This window comes from Camelus bactrianus, chromosome 18, assembly GCF_048773025.1.
Source record: "Camelus bactrianus isolate YW-2024 breed Bactrian camel chromosome 18, ASM4877302v1, whole genome shotgun sequence".
In the NCBI taxonomy this organism is placed as follows: domain Eukaryota; kingdom Metazoa; phylum Chordata; class Mammalia; order Artiodactyla; family Camelidae; genus Camelus; species Camelus bactrianus.
In genome coordinates, this window is record NC_133556.1 from 14,735,960 (window position 1) to 14,753,758 (window position 17,799).

At 52.0% G+C, this 17,799-nt stretch overlaps 2 protein-coding genes across 18 annotated transcripts; one reads left to right on the plus strand and one right to left on the minus strand.

Annotated features, from left to right (window-relative positions):
• Positions 1-355: 355 nt before the first annotated feature.
• ATXN2L (ataxin 2 like) lies at positions 356-12,304 on the plus strand. Of its 17 annotated transcripts, none has more exons than XR_012500300.1 (23): positions 356-892; positions 2,410-2,446; positions 2,662-2,718; positions 2,800-2,871; positions 3,265-3,415; positions 3,810-3,934; positions 4,895-4,986; positions 5,426-5,626; positions 6,402-6,577; positions 6,742-6,852; positions 7,274-7,486; positions 7,574-7,645; positions 7,917-7,987; positions 8,177-8,472; positions 8,554-8,623; positions 9,148-9,294; positions 9,414-9,486; positions 9,580-9,767; positions 10,128-10,257; positions 10,348-10,469; positions 10,625-10,834; positions 10,990-11,542; positions 11,809-12,304. XR_012500300.1 is itself a non-coding variant. In XM_074346125.1 (23 exons), exons 1-23 carry the CDS (start codon positions 591-593, stop codon positions 11,833-11,835), a joined length of 3,210 nt encoding a protein of 1,069 aa, XP_074202226.1. In that variant the 5' UTR covers positions 356-590; the 3' UTR covers positions 11,836-12,304. The 17 variants fall into 17 exon arrangements, 12 of the variants coding, with proteins under 12 accessions (XP_074202226.1, XP_074202227.1, XP_074202230.1 ...); XR_012500299.1 differs by having other exon boundaries at positions 11,786-11,925; XR_012500298.1 differs by having other exon boundaries at positions 11,655-11,891.
• Positions 12,305-14,297: 1,993 nt separating this feature from the next.
• Positions 14,298-17,799, minus strand: TUFM (Tu translation elongation factor, mitochondrial). The gene is made up of 10 exons (XM_010972534.3): positions 17,642-17,799; positions 17,344-17,538; positions 16,707-16,873; positions 16,345-16,449; positions 16,091-16,255; positions 15,810-15,942; positions 15,623-15,727; positions 15,358-15,509; positions 15,150-15,269; positions 14,298-14,660 (listed from the first exon to the last, which is right to left on the minus strand). Exons 1-10 carry the CDS (start codon positions 17,682-17,684, stop codon positions 14,487-14,489), a joined length of 1,359 nt encoding a protein of 452 aa, XP_010970836.1. The 5' UTR covers positions 17,685-17,799; the 3' UTR covers positions 14,298-14,486.

The window sequence follows — 17,799 nt, forward strand, 5'->3', positions numbered from 1 at the left end:
GGGCGGCCGGTTCTTCCTTCCTCTCTGATTCTTCGGCTCCTCCCCCAGCGCTTCACATGCTCATTGTGAAGCGGCTGCGGCCGGCAGCCTTCAGAGCTGCTTGAGACCTAGAGGCTCTAAATCCTTGTAGCGCGTAAGCGCCTGCGCTGCTCCTTTCCCACTCCAAAGGCTAGGGGCGCGAGATTCACCTTTCTTTATTCCCTCCTCTCCCGCCGGGAGCTAACCGCCCGGGTGCGCGCGGACATCTCGCGCCGCCGCTCCCTCCTCCCCGCCCCTCCCCCTTCGGGAGCTCCCGCCCGCGCGCTCCTCCCCCTCCCCTTTCCCCGGCGACGCGCACGCGCGCCAAGCCGGCTCGCGCCCTCTCGCTTTCCTCTGGCCCGCGAGACCCCCCTCCCCTTCCGCCTCGCGGCGCTTCCTCGCGCCGCGGTCTTCTCTATCCACCCCCGACACCGCGGGGCTCGCCCCCGCCCGCCAACGGCGGGTCCCCAGCTTCCCAGTCCCCTTCGCTTCCCGCGCTCTCCAGCGGGGGCCCAGCCCCGGCCTCCTCTCTCCCTCCCTTCCCCCTAATTCCCCTTCCGGACGCTGCCATCATGTTGAAGCCTCAGCCGCCACAACAGACCTCCCAGCCCCAGCAGCCGCCCCCCACGCAACAGGCCGTGGCCCGCCGGCCTCCCGGGGGCACCAGCCCTCCCAACGGCGGCCTCCCGGGGCCCCTGGCCTCCACCTCGGCTCCCCCAGGGCCTCCTGCCGCCGCTTCTCCCTGTCTGGGGCCTGCAGCCGCTGCCGGGAGCGGGCTCCGCCGGGGAGCCGAGGGCATCTTGGCACCGCAGCCGCCGCCGCAGCAGCAGCAACATCAGGAGAGGACAGGGGCAGCGGCCATCGGCAGCGCCAGGTGAGGATGGGTGGGTTTCCGGGCGCTGTATCCGAGGTGCCCGAGACCTGTACACCGCGCGAGGCGGACTTGTAGCCTGGCTACCTTTGAGAGGCACCAGAGGGAGTGGGAAGATCCCGTGAAGCCAGGGGTGGGCCCCCTCAGGTCCTAACAGGTCGGAGTAACAGGGTTCCCGGGTGGCCACAGGGGCATTTAGGGGCCGTGCTCAGCTCTTGAGAGCCTAGTCAGGACTCGGGGCCTTAGCCTAAAAGGCAGGCGGAGTGCATCCCGCCAGCGGCGTCGGAACGAGGAGTTGGGGGGGCTGAGGAGGTGATCGGGGTCCCCGGCTCCATTACCACGAAGGGTCTCGCGGTCCCCGGCTTCAGCCAATGGGGAGTCAGCTGCGGGAAGGGGTCCCTGGCCGTAGCCAATGGAGGGGGGCGCGCGGCCCACAGTTTGGCCAATGGGGAGGGAGGGACTTGGGAGCGAGTTGCTACCTCCCCCTTCCCAGTCTGACCAGTAGGAGGGGAGCGGGGTGGGCGGAGGAGGGGAAGGAGTGACAAAACTGGGAGGACTGCGGACCAGGAACCTCCAGCGCGCGCGCGCGCGCTCTGCCCGTGCGTGCGTGCGGATGCTCTTATGACCTGGCCATTCTCGAGCCCCGAGTAACATATAGGGCAGCGGCTGGGAGTGTCCGTGGACAGGTTAACCTGGTGTTCTTGGATGAGTGGTGCACACCCCACTCGGTTTCGTCTATGTGCGGGTTTATGGAATTGGGAGTAGAGGTATACGCAGGCGCAGTTGGTTCTGATCGCGGGAGGGGGGATTTTGAAGAGGCCTGTGGGCTTTAATGCGCAGGCGCAGACCGGGTGAGGCCTCCCGGTGGATAGCTTTGCGGCTGCGCTGTCCCCCAGCCCCGCCAACGGCCCCCTGATCGCCCTCTTCCAACCGCCGGTTACATCAGCCAGCGAGGAGCAGGGATACCGGGCGATTGATGACCCCTCCTAGAGTGGGTAACAGGCTGAATGAGTGAAGAGGTCAAGAGGGTGGATTGTAGAGGGAGTAACTTTCTCCCGGGGTTTAGGGAGTAAGGCTGCGGGAAATGATGATCTTTTCTGTTGGGGTGGTAATATGCCTGACCTAGGTAGTTCCAAATCTGCACTTCCTGAGCTTCCACCTTTATATCCGGGGTCGTTTATTAGTTATCGAGTACTGTAGCATTTGTCTGTTGGAAGCATGCAGCCCTGGCCCTCTTGGAGAAGGTGAAAAGGTTGTGTTGAATTGGCTCTTAAAGCAATAGACAACCGTTGATGATTGAGGTCTGTTTTACTGGCATTTGGAAGAAATGGCTTTTAAGGACTGTGTTTCTTCCTCTGTAAGGTGAGAGTTTGAAAATCTTGTTAGATTAATTGATTTGTTGCCTAAATGTTCATCTTCACGTGGTATGTGGTTCTAGCATACCAAGTCCTTTGAAATCAATTGTATAGAAAGGATTGAAGATATTTAAATAACAAGTTTCTTATTTCCTTCTCCTATAGGGGACAAAGCACAGGAAAGGGACCCCCACAGTCACCGGTGAGTGCCTCCCCCCACCTCCACCTAATGCACAGACACCTAAAAGATGCATATGTGGGGATATAAAGCAGATTAGGTGCAGAAATATTCAGATGGGTTCAGAAGGCAGGGGACCCAGTACATACAATGTAGGTAGAGTGGAGTATGGGCATTTAGAAGGAGGGTGAGATGTTGACTGGCTGTTCCTTTATTTGTCTCTCCTGTGTTACTGACAGGTGTTTGAGGGTGTCTACAACAATTCCAGAATGCTGCATTTCCTTACAGCTGTTGTGGTAAGTGCGTACCTAACTCCTGGGTTGAGGAATGTAATGCAGTTTGCTGGAGGCACTTTTCTTTTCCCCCCACTCTTTCAGGGCTCCACTTGTGATGTAAAGGTGAAGAATGGTACCACCTATGAAGGTATCTTCAAGACACTGAGCTCAAAGGTCAGTTACTCGAATTAACTTATTTTTGGAGTTCCATGGGAGAAGGAGGAGGAGAGTAGAGTAGGCTCATTGAAGAAGTGAATTGAGTGGTGTTGGACGATATTGCGGCTGTGCTCATTTTTGTAGGCCTGTGCCGGGACGTGCTGAAGGCAATAAAAGACATGGGTTTGAAATTTGAGGGCAGGGTACTTTGATGTTAAAAATGGTCAAATTTAAAAGTGAATTTTTAAGTTTGGAACTTTGGTTAAGTTCTGTGGCTGATGTTGAGAAGACAATGCACATGAGAATGTGGTGTTGGGCAAAGTTTAGAAAGGGTAAAATAGAAGTAGTCATATTTTTGCCTTCACGTTTCTTGATCCTGACCTTGGGTGTTGGGAAATGGGACTCTTGCAGTTTGAACTGGCTGTAGACGCTGTGCACCGGAAAGCATCTGAGCCAGCAGGTGGTCCTCGTCGGGAGGACATAGTGGATACCATGGTATTTAAGCCAAGTGATGTCATGCTTGTCCACTTCCGAAATGTTGACTTCAATTATGCTACTAAAGGTATTTATTGGGCAAGGCTATTGTGTCAGACCCATTTCTTGAGTAGAGGGCATAGAACAGTAACATGATTTGATTTTTCTCTTCTCTCCTTTGCTGTAACATCTTCATTTATTTCTAAGGAAGATGGCTGGTTTTTCTTCTTGAGAATATCTCTTGATGTCTTAAGATACAGTGGTTGTTTTGTTTTTATTGTTTATTTATTTATTTTTATTTATTGAAGTGTAGTTCCTTTTGAACTCTTTAAGATGAGGCTTTCTATGCTGCACCCTACGCCTCGCCCCCACCCCCAAACTCTGACACACATAAACTTTTCTTTGCTCCGATGGGGGTGGGGGTGTTGGAAAGAAGTCTGTGAGGTATCAGCTGACTCCTGATCTTTAACCTGTCCCCACAGACAAGTTCACTGATTCAGCCATTGCCATGAACTCGAAGGTGAATGGGGAGCACAAAGAGAAGGTGCTTCAGCGTTGGGAGGGGGGCGACAGCAACAGCGATGACTACGACCTCGAGTCTGACATGGTACAGTCCCCTTCCTCTGAGAACCTGCGAGCTGTGGGGCTCTGCTGTCAGAGTGTGGGTTGTTGACAGTGACATCATTCTTGGAACCAAGAGTTGCTAGGGTGGGCAGGGAGGGAAATCTTTTACTATTGACTATTGACAGCAGTCAGATTCCAATGGAAAGGTAAAGAAAATAACAAAACAAAAATACCTGTTCCATGGGGGAGGGTATAGCTTAGCGGTAGAGTGTGTGCTTAGCATGCACAAGGTCCTGGGCTCAATCCTCAGTATCTCCACTTAAAAAAACTCATACATAAATAAATCTGACACCCCTCCCCCACAAAAAAAACCAACCTGTACTTCTGCTGTCTGATTGACAACCTCAGTGCTTGCCTCAAGTCAGTTTTTTCCAGCGTTAAAAAGGGTGGGTATAGAGATTGAGTACTGTGTAGGCCCATTCTTTTCCCCGAAACAACTACCTTGAATCATTTAAAATTTCTCACGAGTGAGCGCCTTGTTATTCCACTATATTAATTTGCTCAAAATTTATTTTTCCTGCCTGTTTCTGAATTTTTCATGTAGATATGTAGATCTAGTTATTGCTTTTAACTATTATGTATTCTGTTTATATGCATACACATGTACGTATACACAACAAATTGTATTTAATGTCTTTCTTTACTAATTGGTGTTTTTTGCCGTTATTTTAGTATTAAAAATAGTGCTTTACTGAATTTTTAGAATGTATATCCCCATGCACATATGCCAGAATTTCTCTGAGCTATAACCCTGGAAATGGCCATTAGGTCTTAAGACTTGTCTTTTACTAGCTATTGCCAGTTTGTGCTGCAATCAGCTTGGTTTGGTCAGATTTTTAATATTTTGATTAAATTAGATTTTTAAAGTAACCTAATGAAGGAGAAAGACAAGTTATTGTTGCTTTCTTTGCTGTGTTTTAAAACATTCTCCCTCCTCCCCTAGTCCAATGGATGGGACCCCAATGAAATGTTCAAGTTCAATGAGGAGAACTATGGTGTGAAGACCACCTATGACAGCAGTCTCTCTTCTTACACGTGAGTGTCTCTTTGTCCTTCCCACTTGGTGCAGTTTGAGATGTGAGGTCACTAACAGAAGGCAGGTCTCTAGGTGGAACATAGCTTTTGTTCATTCTTTTCTAGGGGTCCAGTTTGCCCTCTCCTCACTTCTGATCTGCCTTTTGAACTCTTCCCTCAAAGGTGTTTCTCTTTCTCTTAACCTTGATTCCATGGGTAGAGTTAACTGCTTTCTTGTTCATCGGTCCATACTTTTCCTGTAGAATTTTAACAAACTTACATATTTGTCTAAGTGTCCCTCAGATTCAGAGATATGCCTTGCCGCTCAGCCTGGGACCCTACTAGATGCCAGGTCACTGTATGCTGAGTTGTTGAAGGGTTTAAACCATGTTATGTCTAAGCTGGTGATAGGACTGATAGAAATTTCTTCCCTTTTTCCCCTCTTGGGTGGTCCTCTCAGTGTGCCCTTAGAGAAAGACAACTCAGAAGAATTTCGACAAAGGGAGCTGCGTGCGGCCCAGTTGGCTCGAGAGATTGAATCGAGCCCCCAGTACCGCCTGAGGATCGCCATGGAGAACGATGATGGGCGCACAGAGGAGGAGAAGCACAGCGCAGTCCAGCGACAGGGTTCAGGGCGAGAGAGCCCCAGCTTGGCATCGAGGTGATTGCTGGGGGTGGCTGGTCTGTGTGGGGCTCAGGCTCACCATATGGGCCAGGAGCTTGGTACGCTCTTTTTTCTTTTTCTTTTTCTTTTTTTTTTTTTTAACATTTTTTTATTGATTTATAATCATTTTACAATGTGTCAAATTCCAGTGTTCAGCACAATTTTTCAGTCATACATGGACATATGTATTTTTTTTTAACATTTTTTTATTGATGGTACGCTCTTGTTGAAGCCTCACAACCGTATAGGTTAACACAGTTATTCCCAATTTTTAGGTTTAGGAGACTGAAGCCTAGAACTGTTAAGTAGTTTGCCCAAGATAACAATGCTAAAGCTTATGGATTGAAAGACAAGTGTTTTTCAGCTTTTTGATGCATATTCTTTTTCTCTGCATGTTCATCCATGTGTATGTCTTATACTTTGATTTCATTTCCATAAATCAAAGAGTATTGTCTCTTGTAAAAGCTTCACCTTAACCACAATGTAATACTACCTTTCTCCTAGATCAGGAGAGATAGGATTGTGGAGCACTGGCCAGGTTGGTCTGGTCAGGGGTTGATACAACATAGGGTCATAGTCCGGGAGCTACAGAACTTATAACCAAGACAGATCTTCAAGTGGAATAGTACAGAAAGCTGAAGCCAGGCATGCGTGCGTATATGTGTGTGTGTGTGTATATGTGTGGCAAGAGGTGGACTTTAAAAGGAGGGCTTCGTATTTGTAAAATGTGAGTTTTGTGGCTACTTGATCTTATTTGAACTCTCTCCCCCAGGGAGGGAAAGTATATCCCTCTACCCCAACGAGTTCGGGAAGGTCCCCGGGGAGGAGTTCGATGCAGTAGCTCTCGGGGTGGCCGTCCTGGCCTTAGCTCTTTGCCACCTCGTGGTCCTCACCATCTTGACAATAGCAGTCCCGGCCCAGGTTCTGAGACACGTGGTATCAATGGAGGTGAGTTATGAAGCAGGCTTTTGTTGGGGGCAAGGAAGGGGATAGTAAGGAGGTGGGAAAGATAATTAAAAAGATTTAGATGGGTTGGAAGGAAGGTGCATTGATGGTAATGTAATAGCAGAAACTGCCTCTTTTTTTCCCATCTTTAAAAAAAAAAAAAATAGGTCCTTCCCGCATGTCCCCTAAGGCACAGCGGCCTCTGAGAGGTGCCAAGACTCTCTCTTCTCCCAGCAGCAGGCCTTCTGGAGAAGCTTCTGTTCCACCTCCTGCTGCAGGTAAGAATTCAGTGTTGTTACATGAAGAAATGGATAGAAATTTGTAAAGGGATGTAAGCATGTCATTTGTTAGAGTGCTGTGATGGAAGACAGTTGTAGGGTACGGGTGTTTTGGAGGCTTGGATTTATGCTTTTCTAGGAAAGAATTTTTTGAGTTTCCCTCATGCAGAATTTCCAACATGGCAGTCCATGGGTTTTCTGGTTGGCAGTTGTTTTTTGTTTAAGTTAGTTGCCAACATTTTAAGACAGGAGAAATCATAGAAAACTTCTAATTTCTTCTGAGATACAGAAAGTTCTGCCAACACTCAACCTTTCTTGCTGTCTGGTTGTGTGTTTGTGACCTTGTGGATAAACTTTTCTTGGTGTTTCTAGTGAGTCCCCGGTATCCATTGCTCAGTGACCAGCAGTGACCATCACATAGTTCTCCCATTTCTTCCAGTGGGCCGGATGTACCCCCCACGCTCTCCCAAGTCAGCTGCCCCTGCCCCAATCTCAGCTTCCTGTCCAGAGCCTCCCATCGGCTCAGCAGTACCAACCTCTTCAGCTTCCATCCCTGTGACATCAGCAGTTGTGGATCCTGGAGTAGGCTCCATTTCCCCAGCTTCTCCAAAGATCTCACTGGCCCCCACGGATGGTAAGAGCCATGTGGTTGAGGGCTGTGGACAGTGTGAAGTTGCTTCTGGACAGAAGGTCCTTCAGGCACTTCTCTTTTCTTGCTCAGTAAAAGAACTTCCAGCCAAGGAACCTGGGAGAACTCTGGAGTCCCAGGAGCTGTCCCGGATAGCTGGGAAAGGTAGGGCTTTTTTTTTTCTTCTGCCAGTCTATTGCCCCTTCGATTGGGAGATCGTTTCAGTTAGGAAAGTTGTTGGAATTCAGAATCAGACAGTATGTGTCTTTGATCCTAACTTAGGATCCTGAAGAGCTCCTTTTTTCTTTGGTTTCTTTGTCTTTTGGGATGCTAGCATTGTGTAGCCACGTTCAAGAAAAGAAATGTGTGTTTTCTCCTTTTTTTTTTTTTTTTTTTTGGTTTGTTTGTTTGTTTGTTTGTTTGCTGTTTCTCATAGTCCCTGGCCTTCAGAACGAACAGAAACGCTTTCAACTGGAAGAACTGAGAAAGTTTGGGGCCCAGTTTAAGGTGAGAAAAGTGTGGGAATGAGCTAGGATGTTAGCAGGATGGAGATGAAGAGGGGTGGGGGAGTTTTATGGAATAGGCACTGGGTGTTGTCAAGAGATGAGAGCAAGCGAAGCTGAAGAAAGGAAGCAGAGCTTGGGGTCTGGACTGGACAGTACCCTATTCATTGTATATTTGTTTCTCTTCTTCCAGCTTCAGCCCAGTAGCTCCCCTGAGACCAGCCTGGATCCTTTTCCTCCCCGGATCCTAAAGGAGGAGGCCAAAGGGAAGGAGAAGGAAGTTGATGGTCTTTTGACTTCAGAGCCCATGGGGTCCCCTGTTTCCTCCAAGACAGAATCCGTATCGGATAAGGAGGACAAACCACCCCTGCCAGCAGCAGGAAGCACTGAGGGGCCAGATCAGCCCCCTCCACCTTGCCCAAGCCAAACTGGCAGCCCCCCAGTGAGCCTCATGAAGGGAGATGACAAGGATGAGGGCCCTGTTGCTGAGTGAGTGGGGTGGGGAACTGGGTGGGTGCCAGGGGTGATGAGGGGCAAGCCATGAGGATTTACTTTGTTTTTCTCTCGTAGACAAGTGAAGAAGTCAACATTGAATCCCAATGCCAAGGAGTTCAATCCCACTAAGCCTCTGCTGTCTGTGGTGAGATGGGATGGAGAATGTGGGCTTTGGTTCCCATGAGGGAGAGTTTGGAGTAGGGTATTAGGGCATGGGAGGGGAAGCTCCTGACTCTCAGGTAGCAAAAAGAGGCATTGTGAAACGTGTAGGGAGTGAAGCAGTTGGGGAAACGGACGGGTCTCAGGGCTGGGTGGCAAGAGATTGTAATGTGTCTGACAAGTATTCATGGGTTTTTCCCTGGGACTTCACATTTAGTCAGGGGCATCTGAGTCTGGTGGTTAGGAACATGGGCCCACTGACTTGACCTCTGCTTGCAAGCTTGGTGATTTTGAACAAGCCACTTAACCTCTCTGCCTGTTTCCTCATCTGTAATTTGAGAAAGCTAATCTCATAGGGTTTGATGTGAGGCTTAACCAAATGAAGTGTAGGACGCATTGGCACGGGGCACTCCGTGGATACTGTTGATGTTATAGGTATTGGGTGGGGGTTGGGGAGTAGTACAGAAGTCATTAAGGTATTTTATATGTGTCCTCCTGTGTGTCTTACAGAATAAATCCACCAGTACTCCAACTTCTCCTGGGCCCCGGACTCATTCAACCCCCTCCATCCCGGTGCTGACGGCAGGCCAGAGTGGGCTCTATAGCCCCCAGTATATTTCCTACATACCTCAGATCCACATGGGACCAGCTGTTCAGGTGAGGGAAGAGACTGGGTGGGCCAGGGTAAGAGGTTTGGTTGGGCTGCTTGAGGGACCAAAGCACACCTGAGCATTTCTAAGCAAGTCATTCAGCCTCACCTGTGTTCTTGTCCCTAGGCACCTCAGATGTATCCATATCCTGTGTCCAACTCAGTGCCTGGACAGCAGGGCAAGTACCGGGGAGCAAAAGGTGAGCAGGGTCAGGAGGGGCCGTCGACGGGGCTGCCCATTGCCTCCTGGCAGGTGGAGCTTAAGCTCTGCACTATTTTTCCTCCACCCCCAGGCTCCCTGCCCCCCCAGCGCTCGGACCAACACCAGCCAGCCTCGGCCCCTCCGATGATGCAGGCCGCTGCCGCTGCCGGCCCACCTCTGGTGGCTGCCACACCCTATTCTTCCTACATCCCCTACAACCCACCACAGTTCCCAGGCCAGCCCACCATGATGCAGCCCATGGCCCACTACCCCTCGCAGGTGACTGAGGCACAGGAGGGACGTGGGGTATAGACGCTTGCTAGAAAGCCCATTTTCTCCACCTCCCAGACTCAGAGGAGCTGGTGAGAGAGGCAGGCAGAGTTCTAGCTGGTGTGTCCGGCTTGAGCTTCAGTCTTGGCTCTGGTAGGAGCTGTAGCAAGGCAGTGGACCCCTGAGCCTTAAGTGTTTCCCCTATAAAATGTAGATGAAACAGGATCCACTTAGTAGGGTTATTGTGAATGTGAGGCAAGGTGGTTTAACGAGACCAGAGTAGTGTTGAGCGCAGGTTCTGAGGCAGTGGGATGTGCCTCCCGACTGAGCCCTCTGCCGTGCCAACCGCTTCTCTCCTTGCCCCTCCAGCCGGTGTTTGCCCCCATGCTTCAAAGCAACCCACGCATGCTGACGTCGGGGAGCCATCCCCAGGCCATCGTGTCATCCTCCACCCCTCAGTACCCTTCTGCAGAGCAGCCCACCCCCCAAGCCCTTTATGGTAGGTTCTGGACCCTCCTTCCTCCAGGCTGTGCTCCTCAGCCCCCTCCGGTGTGCTCGGCACTGACTGTTTCCCCCTTTCCTGCTATAGCCACTGTTCACCAGTCCTATCCACACCATGCCACGCAGCTCCATGCCCACCAGCCGCAGCCGGCCACCACACCTACTGGGAGCCAGCCGCAGTCCCAGCATGCGGCCCCCAGTCCTGTCCAGGTGCCTGCCATGGGGGGTCCAAGTGGGTGGGGCAGGAATGGATGGCTGGAAGAGAGAGGCGTTCCCCAGCAGGGGGGGGAGGTCAGGGGTCAGCAGGTGGCCAGCCTGGGTACCAGAGGAGTGAGTGGCACTGACCCTTCACCTCCCCCTGACAGCACCAGGCGGGGCAGGCCCCACACCTGGGCAGTGGACAGCCACAGCAGAATCTGTACCACCCAGGGGCCCTGACAGGCACACCGCCTTCTCTGCCGCCGGGACCTTCTGCCCAGTCCCCTCAGAGCAACTTCCCCCAGCCAGCCGCTGTGTACGCCATCCACCACCAGCAGCTGCCCCACGGCTTCACCAACATGGCCCATGTTACCCAGGTGAGAGCCCTGCTGTGCCGTGAGGACCTGAGCCAGGGGACGGTCCCATCCCTGGATCCTTGGTGTACCTTTTTACTTCATGTTCCTGACACTAGGAGCCTCAGAGCCTGTGTCAAATTTCTGTGGTGCTCCCAGCTCCTTTTTGTTCTCTGCAGGCCCATGTCCAAACTGGAATCACAGCAGCCCCGCCCCCTCACCCTGGGGCTCCCCACCCGCCCCAGGTGATGCTGCTGCACCCACCCCAGAGCCATGGGGGCCCCCCCCAAGGCGCAGTGCCCCAGAGTGGGGTGCCTGCACTCTCAGCTTCCACACCCTCACCCTACCCCTACATCGGACACCCCCAAGGTGAGCAGCCTGGCCAGGCGCCTGGATTTCCAGGAGGAGCCGATGACAGGATTCGTGAGTTCTCGTTAGCCGGGGGAATTTGGCATGGAAGAGCTGATGGGCTGCAGGTGGGGCAGGATGCACGGGTTCTGGGTGGGGAGTGAGGGGTCTTGGAGGCAGGGCTGTCCCACAGGGCGCCTGCCGACCTGCACCTGTCTGTGAAGTATGTAGGGTGGGCAGAAGCCACAGTCGCCGCCGCCAGGGGCTTGCTCCTGGCTCTGTCCTTTGCTTCCCTCCGTCCTCGCTCAGTTGTGATCCAGCAGCCCCCCTCCCCACTGCCTCCCCAGCTCTCAGTGACCCCGACTGTCTCCTGACTTAGCCGAGGTAAGGTCAGCGCAGCAGACAGGGCCAGGCTGGGGTGTGGGGGGCTGAGCTGGGCACATGAGTAAGGGCTCTGGCTCACTGGCAAACGGCGATTGATCTGTGCTTCTGACAGCCCCATGAGACACCTTGAGGAGGCCGCTCCTACCAACACTCCCCCCACACCCCACACTGGACGGCATTGGATGAAGGGACAGCTGCTTGGGTTCTAATGCTCCTGCTCTCTTCTCTTTCCCCTCCAACCAGTTCAATCTCATCCCTCCCAGCAGCTCCCCTTCCACCCCCCGGGGAACTGAAGATTGTCCTGGCCGCGACCTGAGACCTCCATGAGTGGAGGGAAGAGTGATCTATGTCTCTTCCCCCAGCAGCTCGGACCAGTCCCATCCCCCCCACCCTGCCCCCGGGGAGCTGGGGAATTCCTGCCAAGCACCTTGAATGGGAAGGGCCTCCAAGTGGGCAGGGCCAGGGTCCAGCGGGGGTGGGGGGTTCCTGCTCTGCCCCTGCCCATCCCCACCCCGTCTTGCCCTCCCATCCTCTCATCTGTCCCCCCCCCCCCCCCCCCCGCTGGAGACGGAATATCTTTTATTTTCTATTATTTATAACCTCAAACTTGGGCCCTCTGTTCTTTCTTCCCCATTAACTTGAGTGACCTGCGTGAGAGACACAGACAGATGCCCCACAAGAATGGTTGGACAAGACTTTTACTTTTTATTACATAAAAATATTTAAAAAAATTAAAAAAAATAAAATTTTAAACTAACTTAACCTGCCTATAGTTTCCTCTTTGGAGAATAGAGTCTTAACGTGGTTCCCAAGATGGGAGATTCAGAGTAGCAGCATGGCCCAAAGATGCCTTTCTGGCTCTGTAACTGCTGCACAGGTCATCAGTCTCTCGGCGGCTGCTTTTTCAGCTCACAATTGGCCTTGATCTTTTTTTATTTCTAATATAAGTACTTCATGAATTGTTCTAATGTAAGTATTTCATGAGTTGTATTTATCTCTTTATACTAAAAAATACTGTAGTGTTTTGGGCCGCTGGAAATAAGGGCCTGACTGGTGCACAGCTGAGAGATCTCTGGTGTCAGTGAGAGCTGTGAAGGTGAGGCTGCGACTGAAAGTGGGGAGGGCTGGGTTGAGCCCCAATGATGGGAGCAGGAGCTGAATGAGGGAGAGCCAAGTATGGGAGGGAGAAAACAAGTTTCAGGTTTTTTTTTCCCAAGGAGACAGTTTGGAGTTCTTACACTATGTGACCTGGCCTCAGTTTCTTGTCTGTAAAAAGGTAGATGATTGTGAGGATTGGACTGGTGTTTTGTGACAGGCAGGGGTGTTTCAGCTCTGACCAAAGCCAGAGAAAATTGGCTTGCAATCAGGGCAGGAGGAATGGAGAGTAGATATTGGGGAAGAATTGCCAGGGTATGAGGATCTGAAACCTGACATTTGGGAGCATGGGGCTGGGGGAGGCAGGGGAGGTGTATAGAGGTAAGTGGAAAAGGGATTATCTGTAGCAGCTAATTGGCTGTTAAAAATGGGCAGGTTTGAGGTCCCAAGTGACAAGAGCTCTCTTAGGGGATGTCAATTGGGGTTGGGAGGCAGTGATGATGGAAGCAGCAGTAACAGGAAGGCCTTCAGTTGGGCTCAGGACATTTGTGGTGCAGATGGAGGCAGGTTTCTGCAATAACAGATGAGATTGCAGATGTTACTGAGAAGCCCTTTGATGGTTTATAGGAGGCTTGTAGATTGGTTTTAACTTATTCCTAAGAGCAGAAAAACAGTTGGAGAGGGAACTTAGCCTCCATCCAGTCTGGAATCCCCCTGTGAAAACCTTCAGCCTCACTTTGGACACTGAAGAGGGTAAAACAAGTAAACTCGCTCTATCATTGGACAGTACTTTTCATGAAGTTCTTGTGTCTTCCCCTCAAGTCTGCTTTCTGTTTGCCTCTGTTCTGGAGTCACAGGTCAGGCTGTTTCCCAAAACAGCTCTCAGGTTGGGCACAAGAGCCTCCTTTGAACTGCTTGTGTGAGTAGGTTGTCCTAAATAAACTCGTTTGTCAGGGACGGGTGCCCATTAATCCCTGCTGAATGTCACCTTTTTCGTTTGGGATCAGCATCCTGACTGGTCATTTCAAATTTTAAAAAAACTCAGCGTTTTACTCCCTTCACATTTGATAAACACTTTTAATTTTAAATCTCGGTAAATGTTGAAAATGAAACCTTCGTTCTACAATTTCTCAACTTCTGTTTAGAATTGCTGATCCAGTGGTGATAGCCCATCAAGCACACAGGTGATGTATATTTATCAAGTACCTTTTACGTGCTGGGTCTAGAGGTAAGATACAGTCCCTATCATTGAACTTAAACAAGGGTAGCTAGACCTAACAGCCTAGTAACTACTCAAAGAGAAAACGAAGTGGGTTTGGCACCTCAGCTGAGCCCAAGCTATAATAATCTCCCAGTAAGATATCCAACATGCAGCCTATCATATGTAGCATTCTGCTGGGCAACCATGCAAAGCTCACTAGACCTAACTTTCAATCCTTTAGCTTCTCTCCCTTTCTCAAGTCGTCACAGCATGCTGACAGTTTTAGAAAGACTTGTTTTCCACCCTATACCATAGAGATGAACTCTTGAAGCTGGAGGGGTGAACTCAGTTAAAATGACTCAGGGATCTCTCCCAAGCTCATCTGTTCTGAATTTCATCCCTTTTTTTATATTCCCCATCCTCTCCAATATGTACAAAGGACACAAGACACGGGCTAGCTTCCTATTCACAGAACAGTTTATTGACCTACCTCACCTGGCCGGCCACATGGCTCTCTGGCCAGGGTGTCAGTCTAGCTGCAACTTGGCTGGGCTGCAGGCTCTGCCCTGGGAAGGGGGCACCAGAAGCAGGAGAGAACACTGGCCAGCGCAGCCCTGAACACAAGAGAGCCCCAACAGAAGTCCAGACTCAGCTCCACTTGATGTTCTTGTCCTCCTCAGTCATGGCCGGTGTGTCGGTGACGAGGCCAGTGCCGATGGTCCGGTTGCCATCTCGCAAGGTGAAACGCTGGCCTTTTTCTAAGATCATCGGCTGCCGCAAGATTAGGCTGAGCTTCAGGTCCTCCCCAGGCATGGCAAGCTCCTGTAGGGGCAGAGCCAGGGAGCATGCGTGTTCTTCAGGGTGCCTTCATTCCCTAACTACTTGCCGGCTATCAAGGAGGTTAAAGGTTATGGGAAAATGCAGCAGAGTGATGTTTCTTTCTGGGGATACCTTCATCCCAGCTGTTAAACACATGTAAACAGTATATGTGAAGGCAGAAAAGGACTGGCGATTACTGTTCCTAAGGTACATTCCTGAGAAAAAACGTTTAGGAAATTTGGGTCTATATGCAGGTTTCTTGGTCACAGGACTTCTCTGAGCCCTTACATGAAATACAGTGAAACTCAACAACAGAAGTCTTCTGAGAAATCTTTCTGTGGGTAAATACTAGCATAGCTAAGGAATACTAGATGAGGACTCACTCCCCCTAAATGCACTGATCCAGACCCTTCCATCAGCAGTTTCATCTGCATTATCAGCCAGCCTCTCTTCACCAGGGGAAAGTCACCCACACTATCATAAGCGTCGTACCTTCCCTGGAGGCAAGATGATCCGACAGGCCATGTCCCAAGTCAGGGAGAACATGACAGGCATGAAGTGGGATACAAAGGGCTTGTGGCGGCCACCCTCCTCCTTGCTGAGGATGTAAACCTGTGAGAGGACGAAGGTGGAGCTGGGCTTGGTTGGAAGCACTGCGCCTCTCCACGGTGCCCTGCCCACCATCACCCAGGTCCCTCACCTGTGCCTCCACCTTCTGGTGGGGCTGGATGGAACCTGGCTTGGCCATGACCAGGCCACGCCTCAGGTCGTCCCGCTTCAAGCCTCGGACCAGGGCTCCAAGGTTGTCACCTGCCTCTGCCCTCTCCAGGCTCTTGTGGAACATCTCAATGCCTAGGAGAGAGGAGAGCTGAGGAGGAGGGTGTAGGGCAGAGGGAATGCACAAGGGGTCGGGCAAGGGGAGAGGTCATGCTGGAGCCCCTGGGTCCCAAAGCTTCCTTCTATACCTGTCACCACAGTGCGAATGTTCTTGCTATGTCCCAGGAACTCACACTCATCTCCCTTCTTCAAAATGCCACGCTCCAGCGTGCCTGTCACCACTGTGCCCCGGCCTGGAAGGGAACAGGACAGGATATCAGGACCCCGGATGAGGTTTTGCTAGGGGCAACAAGTGCAAATGAGCAGGGTCCTCACCAGGGATGGAGTACACTGATTCTATAGGCAGCAGGAAAGGCTTCTCCAGGTCCCGGGTGGGCACTGGGATGTAAGTGTCCACAGCATCCAGCAGCTTTTGCACAGACTTGAGGCCTAGCTCAGGGTCACGTTGCTATGGGTGGGAGGTGACAGGACTCTGAAACTTCCACTCTGCTCCTCTTTCTTACCAAAAGCCTCTCCCCAGACTCAGAGCAGAGCTCTGGATGTCCATCCAACCCCATCCCTGGCCAGCAGGAGCCCCTGCCTGACCCTGCCTTCACCTCAAGGGCACAGAGGGCAGAGCCTATGATGACCGGAGTCTCCTCCCCTTTGTAGCCAAACTCAGTGAGCAGTTCCCTGATCTCCAGCTCAACCAGCTCCACCATCTCAGAGTCCTGGACAGCATCTGCCTTGTTCACGTACACCACCACATGCTCTACTCCAATCTATAGATGGTGGAAAAGAGAGAGAGGTAGTATCCTAGAATGGCCCAACTCCCCACTCCTCTTTCCACCCGTACCCAGGCTCTGAGTACCTGTTTGGCCAGTAATAAGTGTTCTCGGGTCTGGGGCATAGGGCCATCGTTAGCTGCCACCACCAGGATGCAGCCATCAAGGGGGGCGGTTCCTGTGATCATATTCTGGGTAAGGAGAAGAGAGGAAACACTCAGTGTAGTTCACAGACCTCCTCAGCTCCACATCCACCTGGCCAAGCACAGGCATTAAGAACTGAGTCCCACCTTTCCCTGCCACGCCCTTACCACCTGCTGTGAGTGGCCAAGCCACAAATCCATGATCTCAAACCCATACACCTTAAATATCTTAACCTTCTCCCCACAAGCCTAACATTTTTCCTGACGCGGGCACTTCCAGGCCCTGTCCCCAGCAGCTCACTTACCTTAACGTAATCTGCGTGACCGGGGCAGTCTGTGTGGGCATAGTGGCGGGCGGCTGTGCTGTACTCTACGTGGGCTGCATTGATCGTGATACCTCGGGCGCGCTCCTCCGGGGCGTTGTCAATCTCCTCATACTTCTTAAACTTGGCCCCACCTCCCTCTGCTAAAACTAACGGAAGGAAGGGAACACATCTCTAAGCTAAAGTTCCAGAGGCAGAGGCAGGGCTCAGGCCACACCCCTAGACCCCTCCCATCTAAAAAGGACAATCTGGAAGAAGCAAGCTTCCAAAACCCCCCCTCCCTCAACTCCTGCAGCAAAGGTAACTTCAGGTTAGAAAGAAAAATTACAGGGCCTCAAGGGCCAGCCCTGTGACTTCTCTAGGGTAACACCTCTGCTTACAAGGCACTCCTCAGGGTTGGAAGGAGGCCATTCAGGATCCCACGATTGATGCATCACAAAGTTCTTTACGTTCAGGAGAAATCTGTCTCCTGCATCTTGCAATCTACCGCCCTCCCGAGTTCTGGCTCCTGCAGACACACTAAACACCTCCAGCAGCCACTCCGCGGCCCCACCTCCCAGGCTTCACGTCCGCTAGCAGAGCAGGTGCTGCTGGATGCACCTACCCCAACCCCGCTTACTTTTCGTGATGGCCGCGGTCAGGGTGGTCTTGCCGTGGTCCACATGGCCGATGGTACCAACGTTCACATGGGGCTTGTCGCGCACATAAGCCTTCTTGGCTTCCACAGCCAAGCCGCGGCACAAGGAGGGAAGTGTCGGCGCTTTCAGCGGCCGCAACAGACCCTGCAGCAGTGAGGTCGGACCGGCGCCGAGACCTGAAGGGGCAGAAGCTTGGAGTCAGGGCGCGGGTCTGAGCTAGGCCGCTCCCGACGACCCCTACGTGTTCCCCAGCCGCCATCGCCCTCCCCGCCCCCTCACCGCTGAAGAGGGGCGTTGCACGCAGAAGGGTGGTGGCCGCCATTGTGGTCGTACTGGCACCCGGACTAGCAGGTACCGTGAACGGGCGCCGACGCGTGCAGTAAGAAAGGGCAATTGCTCCTACATATCACTTCCGGCGGAAGTGAGAGTCGAGAGGG